This window comes from Cricetulus griseus (genome assembly GCF_003668045.3).
Source record: "Cricetulus griseus strain 17A/GY chromosome 1 unlocalized genomic scaffold, alternate assembly CriGri-PICRH-1.0 chr1_0, whole genome shotgun sequence".
NCBI classification, from domain to species: Eukaryota; Metazoa; Chordata; class Mammalia; order Rodentia; family Cricetidae; genus Cricetulus; species Cricetulus griseus.
The window spans coordinates 227975939-227989409 of record NW_023276806.1 but is presented as its reverse complement, the minus strand read 5'-3'; the positions used below and the strand labels follow the sequence as shown (position 1 = coordinate 227989409).

Below are 13471 nucleotides of genomic sequence, written 5' to 3'. Positions count from 1 at the left end.
TCATTTCAATAGAACAAACTTTAATTTTTATTTTTTTCTATTTTAATCTTTTAAGAGGTTACCCTTCAGCCCACCCCAGCAATCACATACCGCACCATTGGGGGAATTCTGGACTTCTATGTGTTCTTGGGGAACACACCCGAACAAGTTGTTCAAGAATATCTAGAGGTAAACATGAAACCATGATTATGGCTGAGGGAATCCTATGTACCGAAGGTTTAAGATATGTAAGCTTATCAAACATGTGTGAGCTAGACATACCCGAGATGATATATTTAAGACATAGAACAGACCTCATGTATGATTGGAAATTTCTTTATAAATTTTTTATATTATAAAAATGTCAGATGATATAAAGACATCAAAATGTACCCTTACTCTTAAAATGGAGATATAAGAGTTGACTAACATTATAACATTAATGAATCAAAAAACTGGAAAATTGAATGTATTTTGTGCCACAAACCAATGCATAAAAGAGACTTTATTTGAAAAAGTATTGTGTTGTGAGATGAATTAATTTGATAAAAGATGATTTTCGGTATGAGCATGAGAACCTGTGTTCAGATCCCCAGTAGTTTTGTAAAAAGCTGCATGTAGTAGTGAGCGCCTGCAATCTCACGCTGGGGAGACAGAGACAGGAGGATCTTTGGGGTTGCTTGCCAGTCGCTTACAAAGTGGAACCAATCATGGAACTACAAGGTCAATGTGAGCCCTTGCCTTAAAATTAAGGTAGAGAGCAATTAAGGAAGATACCCTACGTAGACCTCTGTCCTCCACATGCACCCCCCTCCCCTGTGCATGTATACACACACATTACTGACTTTCATTTCATGTGTTTACTTCAGCTCATTGGGCGGCCAGCTCTGCCTTCATACTGGGCACTTGGGTTTCAGCTCAGCCGGTATGACTATGGAAGCCTAGACAATATGAAAGCAGTTGTGGACAGGAACCGTGCAGTACAACTCCCTTACGTAAGTAATCTTAAACATGGTTCTCCAAAAAGAAATCCATGGAGGAACAGAAAAAGCTTCTACCTTCCTCATACTTCCCCTCTTTGGATTATTTCCCCTTTGGGTGATAAGATGACTCTTATGCACCTAGAATACTGAAAAGTTTGTCAGATCAATCACTTGTTTTCAAAGAACTGCAGTTCTTTTCAATAGGAAGTGACCCTTAATGACTAACAATACAGAGGAGGCAGAAGCCTGGTTTCGGACTATTTATTGTTCTATTAGTTTTATTTTCTTGTGTTCTGTTTATTCAGTTTTCTTATGTTTATTGTATTGACTGCATTTTTACAGAACTCAATCTAATTCTTTCTTTAGCCCACATTTTAGCTTATGCTTCTCCATGTAGGTTTATTACCTTATATATAATCTTGGTTGGATTACTTTGACTCAAAGATATAACCGCAGAGATTGAGTATAGAAGTGATATGAGTTCTCCAAGATCCTGACACCAGCTCGATTCTCCGGTTTTGTGTCAGATGATGTATAGTACAGGTCTTCCATCTCCCAACCCCTTACCACTGAATAAATTTTAGCAGATATTTTGAGAGGATATTGAAGAAGAGGAGAGGAGATAATTCTAGATCCCAAAGAGTTAGGAGTTAGAAAACACAGAGGGGGGAGGAGAGGGAGAGAGAGAGAGAGAGAGAGAGAGAGAGAGAGAGAGAGAGAGAGAGAGAGAGAGAGGGAACTTATTCAGGACCCAGTAATCTAAACTGGGTTTTATTGTTTTTTGCACAGGTACAGATAAGAAACTGAAGCTAATTAGGGAAGTAGCTTCATCATCACCACTTAGCTTTTTGGTGACAGAATTCATAGTTAAGGAGATTTATAAAATCCAGTGACAGGTTGAGGTGTATTTGTTTGCAGTGGTGTTTTGGTTGCTGTTTACTAGTCAGTGAACAGGATTTGTCTTCTCGAACGCACACTGTGATCATTTTGTATTTAAAATAGAATTTCAGTAGCTTTTGGATTTGGGAAGAAGATGTAAAAATATAGCATGTGAAAGAGTTGATATTTAAAAAGCACAGGATGACTAGGGGAAGGCAGTATTATGAGAGCTGTGCAGGACATTTGGGTAGGTGACTCCAGTCTTTGTTTTGGTCAAAGACCTGCTGGCCTCTCTTGTCTTCTAGGCCTCAGGGACTATGGCTCTTGGGGGTGAGAGGGACTAACAGAAACAGCAGAGGCAGAACTGAGGTGAAGAAAAATAAGCACAGCCATCAGGATAATGAGAATGCCCTCTTAAGCCTGCTTCAGGGGATTCTTGACTTCCCTCAGAACTCCATTTTTAACCCTAGTTAAACCACAAACCCCATTTAGTAGTAGATCACCAGTTCAGCTCGCTAGCACCACTGTGGCTCTCTGTTCTGTATGGCTCTCCTTACACGCAGGTAGACATTTCCTTCATGGATCATCTGGGGAATGGGGGAATAGGACTCACTGGTGCACGGTGTTAAGATTGAAAGGAAATACTGAGAAATGGAACTGAAAGTAATTCAGAGTTACATATGGGCGTCTCTTCTTTCACGTTCAAGAATGATGCATGGCATACACCTTGTACTCAAATGTTTCCTGCTTTGAGTGGCTAATTTTGAATATTTCTATTATATTGGGGGCTGTAATGGAAAATGAGGTGTCAAGAAGACATAAGAAGGGGAAATTTAAAAAATATCTCTAGAATAATCCTGCTCTCTCAGCCTCTTCATTCATTACACTGGCACAGTATAAACTTTGTCCCAGTGCCACTATTTCCATATAAAACTAGGAAGGAATAAACACAGATGAATTGTGGCAAAGGTAACCAAAGCAGTTATTAGGATGGTGAAATGAGGAAGAAGGGAGAAGAAATATTTCCTTCCCGTCTTGTGCATGGGGTGAGTTTTATTTGATAGCCCCAGTTATTTGTCCTAAACTGTGTATTAATCTGATTGCAGGGGTGGGGTTGAGCCTTAGGATAATGAGGGCATTTGTTTTTCAAATTGCTCTGGGGAAGATGTATTTGGATAACTGATAGCACTGCCTTTAGATTCCAGCACAGGAGTTGGTTTTCATCTTGAATACTAAAGGTGATAATTTGTTGATTCTGTTTGACAGGGAAATTCACATGTGCTAAACTGTGGATGCTTGTATTTTTTCAGGATGTTCAGCATGCTGATATTGATTATATGGATCAGAGGAAGGATTTCACTTATGACCCAGTGAAGTTTTCAGGCTTCCCGGAGTTTGCTGAGGACTTACACCTTAATAGGCAGAAACTTATTATCATTTTGGTATGTGCTTCCCCTTTTCCTCCGAAATCAGGTGGTCGTCCCCTTCTCTCTACTTGGCCTCCAATGAAATGAAAATACTTTAATATTAGCCTTCAGTAGTTACATTTGAATGTGCATGTTTTATTGGACATTTTTATTGAAGTTCAGCCTTTAGCTTAAAGTAAATTTTTTTTTTCATTGTGATTTCCTTTTTCTTAGGATCCGGCCATTTCTAACAACTCTTTCCCAGATGATCCCTATGACCCATATGATAAAGGTTCAGCAATGAATATCTGGGTGAATAGTTCTGATGGCATAAACCCACTCATTGGAGAGGTAATTTAATGGAGAAACTGTGGCTCTGGCTCTGCCTGGGTTGTGAGTGTGTGTGGATAAGTATGTGGTTGTCTAGTGCATCTTCAAAGGACTTGGATGCTGAGGCCAAACTTTTCCTCGCCTTTTCAAACCCAAAACTCTCTACTCCTGCCAGATCCCAGTCAGTGGCAACTCACTCACTGGGTATTCATTTCTTTACTCCGTCCCCTCTTGCCCCTGCACTCCTGCTGCTTCTCACATTGACCCTGCTTGGAAACTGGCACTGGTCACTGCCTACTGGGGAGATCAGTTGAAATGGGTCATGCCATTCTTGACTCAGTTTCTTGTCAACAAGTAATATACTGAATTTTTACTGAAATCTTCTATTGTCTTGTTTTTCTGCTTAATTTTAATATCCATAATAATCCTTCAAAATACAGTGTCTGAGGGAATTAGATAAAGAATAGAGAAAAATAAGTCATGTTAGAATCCACAGATTGTAATGGGTCAATTGAAATTCAAACAAAATATATATTTCCATTTTCAACTCTTAGACATGAAAGTAGAAGAAGCAAGATGGAAATGTGAACCAGAATTGAAGACTAGCAAATCAGACAATGCTTTTTATCCTTGCATTTACTCATTTAAGTAACCAACCAACATTTTTAAAGTTAATTTTCTCAGATGGCTTTTAATTGCAATTTAGAGTGATTGAGTCCCAATATTCTAAGTTAATAAAAAACTTAATTCTAAGTTATTTACTCTACACTGAGAAGACTTGTGGCTTCTACCTCTGGTGTCTCCATGATCATGTTAGGAATTCCTACATAAAGTTCTTTGCTTGTTCTACATTCACTTAAGTTATTATCAGCGTTCTCCCTTTTTGTCCCCCACAGGTCTGGCCTGGAATAACTGTGTTTCCTGATTACACCAATCCCAACTGTGCTGTTTGGTGGGCAGAGGAAATTAATAGTTTCCACAATAAAGTGAAATTTGATGGAATTTGGATTGTGAGTTGTTAACACTTTTATTCATAGAGACATTCACAGAGTTTATATCTGGTTATGTCTTTGAGCCATGAAGTACAGAAAGAAAGTAAAAGCAAAGAGTCACATAGTCCTTATCTTGTCACAAAGCACATGGATTGTTCAGTTGTCAACTTGAGGCTCTTTTATTTAGACACGATGACAGATTCATCAGAACCAAAGTGCTCAGGTACAAAGTAACTTCTGTGTTAAAGAGCAATGTCTCGTAAAATGTCAAATGAATATGAACATAAAACGCAGCTGATGTTGAAGGAAATTTAGGCCTAGAGTTGAAATTTTGTAGAAGACCCATAGAAAATTCAACTAATACAATCAGCTAAAAGGACACAGCAAAAATTCTGTAAAAAGATATCTACAATTACCACTTTGCTACCCACCCTTCCAGAACTTCAATTTCACAGCTCTGGTGCATGGATATACTGTCTCTCTTCTCTATATATACATGTATATTTATGTCTGTATCTATATGTAGGTCATATTTAGGCATATAATACTATAGGTTGCAATATATGACAGAAAATAAACAGAAACTTTTTGGCTAATATATTTGGGAATTGTTTACTTTTAGTGATGATAGACATGCATCGTTTTGAAGCTATTCTAAGAACTTACTCTGTGAAATTTTTAGTGAGTAGAGAAGACAGGAACATATATGTCTACCATATCCATGGGACACTCTTAAAAAGAAATATCTAGAGTAATCTATCTGATTTTCCAGAAACAAAAAATACCACCAGTATATAAACGTGATATGCTACTATTCCTAATAGATTTTGCTCTCTGTCTGATATGTAGGATATGAACGAAGTCTCCAACTTTGTTGATGGCTCAGTTTCAGGATGTTCCACAAATGACCTCAATTATCCTCCTTTCACACCAAGTAAGTCATTGTGGTCAGTCTGACTGATGTGTCAAGATGCACGGGAAATTTTAAATTTACCAGGATAGACCTGAGTCACTGGATAAAGGGGTCTGTACATAATTAATGTTCACAACATAAAGAAAACCAGGAAAGAAACAGTATATGGTCCATGGTTCTCAGAAGAGACATACATTCTCAGTGGATAATCTAGTCCCATGCCAACTCCATGCTGCTGTAAGGAAAATTCCAAAACACATACGATGCAGAGACCCGTGATTAGTCAGTGCCTCTCTCAAGGTGAACCTCATAGGCTAGAGCTCTCAAAAGAAACCAGATGGGTAATCTTGACCTTCAGGTGAGGGAAACACCTGGTGCTGACCTCGGCTTGAAGGATGGGCATGCACCATATAGTCATGAACCCCAGCCTCTGAGGATATGGTTATGGAACCACAGTATTAATTGTTATTTGAAGAAAGATACAGAGCCAAGAAGAAAGTTGTATCTTCATTAAGAAAGGAACAAAATCCCAAGATTATAATACTCAGCATCACTTCAGTCTAAAGGCAAAGGAGGAACTTGAGGCTAATGTAGGTGAAAATCAAATGTTGAAGGGGTTTGATGGGAGGCCAAACAGTTCTAACTTAATTCTTTCTATGATGGAAGCTATTTATAGTTTTTGTTTTTGTTTTTAGAGGGCTGTAGGATTGTTGACTGGTTTTAGAAGTATTTATCTGGAATTGACATGTAGAATGAATTTAAAAATAGGTTAGAAGTAAATAAGATATTTTAGTAAATAGAATACACAGTTCATTTCTGTGGGAACAGTGGTGGTATAATAGGAACAGAGGCTATGTGAATGAAACTAAGACTAGGAACCACTCTATGCAATATATGGTCAAGAGGGAAAAAGGAGTCAGAAGTGAAATTACACTTTCATCCAATGCTTCTTATTTTGAGCCACTTACATTGGTTTGAAAAATTCAGATTGAAATTCTGGCTGAACTAGATTCTCTTCTCTGCCTCTGAAAATCAGGGCTGTGTGGGTGACACAGTATATTTTTTTGTGTTGGAAAAACTACATTAACTACATGGTCTTCTGATGATAGGAACACAGTATGTCTGTTTTCAGAATGGGTACAATAAATACCTGCCCAGCACAGCCATCTTTGCAGGTTGTATGGCAATTAAAAAGTAAGAATTTAGCATGTAAGGCTTTTCATGATTGGCTGTTTTGTTGTTGTTGCAGAGATCCTGGATGGGCACTTGTTCTCTAAGACTCTCTGCATGGATGCTGTTCAGTACTGGGGCAGGCAGTATGACGTCCACAGTCTGTATGGCTACTCCATGGCCATTGCCACATCAGAGTGAGTCCTTATTATTATACGCTTATATGTGATCAAATTATGGATCTGAGAGTGGCTAGGTGACACATATATAGTATCTGTTAAAAGTCAAAATAAAAAGTAAACTGGGGGTCCCTGGGAAGATGATTCAGAGGTAAGAAGACGTACTGCACTCCTAGAGGGCCTGAATTTGCTTCCCAGCCCCCTGTGGGTGGCTCACACCTTCCTGTAACTACAGTTCTGGGGAATCAGACACCCTCTTCTGGTCTTCTCTGGCACCTGCACTTGGTGTGCATATACCCAATGTGCTCAGGCACACATTCATATACTCACAGATGACACAGTATTTAAAACATATGGTCTTCATTGTTGAGTGAATAAAGAAACCAGCATGCAGAGAATAGGAAATCTAGTATTTGCAGAATATATAAAATAAATTAAAAAACCAGTAAATGAATGAACAGAAAATCAGAAGAAAGCTGTTAAGAAATTTATCCAAGATAAAATACCTAAAGTACTACGAAGTAAAATTTAGTCACTTCTCCTTATACATTTTATCTTTCTACATAGTGTAAAAGTGAAGGATAGAGAGGGTTAAGTAACCTGTATATATCTATGGGCCCAGCGGACTTCTACTGTGTTCTGTTTACCTTTGTGTCAAGTTAAATTCTACAATGATGAAAATGTAATAATAATTTGTTCTTGCTGTAACAGTGACAGCAAGAAACAAGACCAAAAGCATATTCACCGATGAACCAAATAACAGGTGTAATTTTAGCCATTTTGAGAGAAATGGAAAAGTTCTACTATAAATTTTTTTTTTGGTGCAGGAGTAGCGCTTTACCTACTAGGCAAGTGCTGTATCACTGAGCTACAAATCCAACCTTGCAAACATTTTTAGTTATGTGTACACATGCAGACTTTTAACTTAAAATTATTTAATTATTTAGTTTCAAAAATACACACTTTTATATTTAATTTAAAAGCATTTTCTCATAAAATTATTACCAATATGTTTTTCTACATAAAACTTTCAAGAGCCATGTTGACAAGTCCACTTTTTTTTGTTTGTTTGTTTCTGACTTCTTGTGACACAAAGACTAACATATGTTTACTATGTCAAGTTTCACTTTTGTTTTCTAAAATTCATAAGCCTCTAGTTTTTAACCTTTCCAAGGGTGCTTTTGGAATTGTTGGAAATTAAGAGGCTGATACTATGTGTGAAACAAAGCTAAGTAAAACACGACTGCAAGTTGAGGTATAGACTGTTTCTAACAGCTCCCCTAACCCTTTTTGGATAAAAGGAGTGGAGAGGAATGAGACGCTTGTTTTTTATATTCTTACTTTTGTTGTTCTGAGGCCAGCTGACCTCCTCACTGATCCCTGAATATCTGTCCCTCCCCAGAGCCGTGAAGGCTACATTTCCAGAGAAGAGAAGCTTCATCATCACACGGTCCACCTTTGCGGGATCTGGCAAGTTTGCAGCCCACTGGTTAGGAGACAACTCGGCCACCTGGGAGGACCTTCAGTGGTCTGTTCCAGGCATGCTTGAGTTCAACCTTTTCGGCATCCCAATGGTGAGTCTCTGTCCCAAGTCTCTTACGACATACAACCCCCATGAAGTTTCCTTCTGATACGTTTTCATACTATAAACCCTGTCCTTGCCCAGGGCTTTAATGTCCATTCTCCATCACCATTACTGTGGCTCTGGTACCCCTAGCATCATTGTCTGAACTGCCTGGTGTAAATAGAAAGTGCAATCCTGATAGCTCCTGAAATATTCCTCAGGTGTAACATAGAAAAAGCGCACCAGTCCTCTTGTCTACATCAGATGCGTGCCAACGTGGAACCCACCTGGGCAACTGTTCCCCAGATGCAGAAACAGCCCTGCAGCACTGGATAGACTTTTCACTGCTCAGTCAAATGCAACAGACACATTCATTGAGCTCTTACTATGTTCACAGGGCTAAATTAAGTATGAATGGCATACAGTTAAAAAAAATATGAAGACAAGTAGACAAATAATTATGGCAAGCTGGGATAAAAAAACTCATAGGGTTGTACATATTAATCATTATGACAGGTTCTTAGAAAAAATCTTTATTAATTTGATATTATAAGGGACAGAGAGAGTCTGGGAGGAAGCCAAAGACTCTGCAGAAAAGATGGTGCTTAAGTTGAGCTGTGGAAACTGGCTAATGAGGGGAGAAGCTCATTCTAAGACCATGGAGTGTGAAGGGGGTGACAGATGAGCCCCTAAGATCAGTGTGGAGAACTGGAGCGTTGGGGGCGCTATCTGAAGGGGAGATTGGAACCAGGTTTAAAGGGTTGATAGGAGGGATGGAGAGGAAGCTGTAGAGAGCTTGAGGAAGAGAGTGGCATGGTCAGAGTGGGGCTTCAGGAAAGTATTCGGTACAGTATTATTGGTACTGCCAGCTACTGTCCACAACAGGTGATGGTGCTCAAGCTCCGTTCAACGCAATGAAAAGGCTGTGGCAGGAAAGGAGGCCCCTAGCAGTGGTGCGGACACAGGCTCCGTGCTGATTCTGACCACACCCCATTAGGCTTCTGGGTAAAAGATTTGGACAAAGTTCAGTTAGGAACTTCCCGGTAGAAAGCGACAGCAGGGGGTGGAAATGTGATAATATGCTGTCCACATGTCTTTATAGGTAGGGGCTGACATATGTGGCTTTGCCTTGAACACGACTGAGGAGCTCTGCAGGCGGTGGATGCAGCTGGGGGCATTTTATCCATTTTCCCGGAATCACAATGGCCAGGGCTACAAGGTAAATCAGCTGGCAAGTGCAGTGGGTGTGCATTAGGACTGGATCTGTTTGTATTCCCAGCATGAAATCTGCTGAGCCAGCTTAATGATATAAAATACTTCATGTATGATGATTTGGGCCCTGCTTGCCATTAATGAGGACCTGTTGATCTGTTGACCATAAAATGTCCCAATGTCTCCACGGGGGTGGGCCTACGCCCTATCCCAAAGGATATGGTAGACTCTGATGACCCCCTATGGAAGGCCTCACCATCCAGGGGGAGCAGAAAGGATATGTGATAGGTAGGGTTTTAGTTGGGAGGTGGTAGGGGAGGAGGGGAGGGAGAAGGGAACTGAGATTGTCATGTAAATCAATCTTGTTTCTAATTCAAATTAAAAAAAATCTGAAAAAAAAGGAAGTTTCAGAAAAAAAAGTCCCAATGTCTCAATACGCACGCACGCACGCACTCACGCACGCACGCACGCACTGGTTGCTCCTTTTTGTGTGGATGGCTTCCTTGTGTTCAGATTCTGGAGACACGTATTTAAATAAGGACATTAAGAGTCAGCCCATTTATAATGCACAGCTCAATATTTAAGCAAAGGGTTCAGAATTCAAGATTCTACTTGGGTGCGGTGACACAGCCCTGTGATCCGAGATGTTTGGGAGGTGGAGTCCGGAGGATCGGGAGTTAAATACTTGCCTGGGATACCTAGCAAACTTGTCTTAAAACTTTCCTAGTTGGGAAGTGCAGATAGATGCCTTGCTCTGTAGAATGCATCAAGGGGTCTTACAGCAGCAGCAAGCAGGAAGCTTGCCTTCCCAAGGCAGCTGACAATGACCATCACACCATTAAAACAAACGTGGAAATCTCAGAAATGGTGAGATAAAAGTGGAAATGATGGGGCTCCAAGAGGTTTATAAACTTGTGTGCACTCTGCCTGCATTGCTTGTTTTTGTAATGAGAACCAAGATGAGTAAAAATTTCAAAATTATTTAAGATAGCCTCTCAACAGGGCAGTTCTAACATGTGAATGAGACAGGGTGAGTTGTAAGTTGCAATGGCAACTTACTTGATGTCATGATTCAACCCTCCAGACACGCTACTCAGAGGCAATGTGCAACCGGGGGCCCAGATCACGTGTCATGAAGCCCTGGGTTATGCTGCATGGTATCTGAGATCCTCCTGGGTGTGCACAGCGTTCCCATAGCCAAGGCACAACTGCAAACTTTCCTTCCTTTCAGGACCAGGATCCGGCCTCTTTTGGAGCAGATTCCTTGCTCTTGAATTCGTCTAGGCACTACCTTAACATCCGATACACTCTGCTGCCTTACCTCTACACTCTTTTATACCACGCCCACAGCCGGGGAGACACCGTGGCTAGGCCCCTTCTGCATGAGTAAGTCCTCCCAATGTTCTGTTAATGCAAACTTGGTGATGTGGATTAGGTATAATAGCAGAGTAAAATATAAAGCCACCCAAGCAAGGTATTCAGGGGTGTTTGTGTGTGTGCAAGTATGGGCCTGTGCTGTAGATCAGTCCCAAGGGTTTGCATATACTGGAAAAGAAATCTACCACTTACCAATTCTCTTTAGCTTAATTGGAAAGATCTGTAAGGAGGCTTTGATGGTCTCTGTAGAACAAATACATATTATGACGCTAGAGTTTATGTACTTTGCTGTGTCTCTAGGAATGTGTCTACAATTTGAAAACAAGCAAGAATCTCATAAATGATCCCATAAATCCCATTATTCTTCACTGCCAGCCAGTTGGAATCTCTGATTTAACTCAAGAGGCAGTCTCTTGGGAGCCTTTCCTTGTTACAATAATGCTAACTGTCATGTATGGCAGATGAAAAACTTAGAGACATATACATGCACTTATAATCACTTCTGGGGTAAAATTTTTACCTCCCAGAATCACTTGTTTAAAAGCAGATATCCTAAAATAGAAAAACTTAAAATTCTGTATTTTCTGATGTTTTCTTTTTTTGATCTTATGCAGTTTTTGTTTTGTTTGTATTTTTGCTGTGCTTGTGGGAGGGGGGTGAGACTGACAAGTGAACCTCAAGCTTTGCACCTGGTCTGGAAGTACTTTGCCCTAAGCCTTACAGCCAATCCTTCTTAACACTTTTTCCTTTTTGGTTCTCTTGAGACAGGGTTTCTCTGTGTAGTCCTGACTGTACTGGAACCCACTCTGTTTACCAGGCTGACCTTGAACTTATAGAGATCTGCCTGTCTCTACCTGCCAAGTGCTGAGACTAAAGGCGTGTGCCACCACTTTTTATTTTGAGATGGTCTATTAAATCTCGTTGGGGGCCTGAAACTTTCTCTGGAGTTCAGGCAGGACTTGACGCTATGATCTCCCTGACATCCACATAACTGGGATTGCTGGCATTGTGCCACTAGGTCCAGCTCCAGATCTTTCTTGACAATAAGCTAACATCATAAAATTCATAGGTTATTTTATTTATTTTCTGAAGGGAGACACAGCAAACAACGGTATAGCCTGAGGCCAGCCTAGCATAGATACTGGAATAGGAACTCCTGTGGGAGAAGAACAGGAAGGAACGTGGGTTGGGGACTCAGATCTACATGGGTTGGGAGGAGGAGGGGCAGAGTAGGTATCACACAGTGATTGTGGGTGTTTTCCAGGTAGTGTATATGCTTTGGTTAGATTGTGGGAGAGATTCCAGGAGCACTGGCTCATGTCCGTGGGACCTATCTCTTTGCTATCTAGGTTCTATAAGGACAACAATACTTGGGACATAGACCGGCAGTTTCTGTGGGGACCAGGCCTCCTCATCACTCCTGTTCTGGAAGAGGCAAGTGTTTTTGCAGACACAGGCAGGCACTAGGCTGCCTCTGCTACTGCTCACTACCCCCCAAAGCATTTCTCCCCTCTGTTGTAAAAATCTGTGGCTGAGCCACTAGGGAAGAGTTCCCAGGACATTTTGTTTGCAGCATATCTGATTTATGTTTTCTTCTTTAGAGGCCTCTTTTTCTAGACAAGTTGTCAACCAGTGTAAAAACACCAACTGGTCACTTAGATTTGGGAATGAGCCTCTGGCTTGTCAGGTCATTATAGCCGACTATTATTGCTCTGAGTTGTGGAGCCAGGATGAAACAAAGACCAGTACTCACTCTAAAGTCAAAGTGATCAGGGTTGGCAATCTTTGCCAGTCTGGTGAGAATGCTGATCCGGGAGAGTTATTGTGTAGGCTTCCCAATTTCAAAGTAGGAATTATAACAGCATCTAATGTATGAGCTACAGAGATAATTTAATAATTCACAGAAAACCAGAATTGCCCCCACAGTGTATTTCATCATCATTTGTATTATTTATAATTACAGTCCATCCATTTGTGATACCCCTGCCCCAGACTGTCAGGCTATAGTTTCCCTTATCTGTACTAGGAGAAAGGCATAGTTTAATAGCAGAGAAAACAAGACTATGCCTACCTTCTCTGAACATGGCTATGCTAAGACATGTATTTCGTGCCCTCAGAGGCTGAGTCATGAGAGTAATTTTTTAAATTTAATTTTAGGGTAAAGGGACAGGGAATACGACAGTGAAGGCATATCTGCCTGATGCCATCTGGTATGACTATGAGACGGTAAGTAGCTTTTTTCTTTTTTCTCAAGACTACGGCTGCATCTGCATAGAGGGCTGCCTCTCTGGAACTGAGAGCTATAATTCTTTCACAGAGGATGGCTTCTGAGTTGTTTTCCCAGCACAGTTTGGGTAGAGCAAGCCTGTAACTTAACACAGGTGCACCTTTGTTCAGCAATAAGAAAAAGACGGAAAGGACTTCTTGTGAGCAAGCATTAGAGCCTCATGGGCGATTGGAGCTTGGCCAGGAATCAGCCCAGAAGTA

At 40.6% G+C, this 13471-nt stretch overlaps 1 protein-coding gene across 1 annotated transcript in view; it reads left to right on the top strand.

Moving 5' to 3' along the window:
* The window catches only part of Mgam (maltase-glucoamylase), a 111411-nt gene that overhangs the window by 18399 nt on the left and 79541 nt on the right, over nucleotides 1-13471 (top strand). The window contains exons 8-20 of the mRNA XM_035450910.1: nucleotides 56-168; nucleotides 849-974; nucleotides 3152-3283; nucleotides 3482-3598; nucleotides 4474-4587; nucleotides 5419-5503; nucleotides 6732-6849; nucleotides 8234-8405; nucleotides 9498-9614; nucleotides 10839-10993; nucleotides 12334-12424; nucleotides 13011-13017; nucleotides 13167-13210. Coding sequence (XP_035306801.1) covers nucleotides 56-168; nucleotides 849-974; nucleotides 3152-3283; nucleotides 3482-3598; nucleotides 4474-4587; nucleotides 5419-5503; nucleotides 6732-6849; nucleotides 8234-8405; nucleotides 9498-9614; nucleotides 10839-10993; nucleotides 12334-12424; nucleotides 13011-13017; nucleotides 13167-13210 — 1391 coding nt within the window. The remainder of the gene's footprint in view (nucleotides 1-55; nucleotides 169-848; nucleotides 975-3151; nucleotides 3284-3481; nucleotides 3599-4473; nucleotides 4588-5418; nucleotides 5504-6731; nucleotides 6850-8233; nucleotides 8406-9497; nucleotides 9615-10838; nucleotides 10994-12333; nucleotides 12425-13010; nucleotides 13018-13166; nucleotides 13211-13471) is intronic.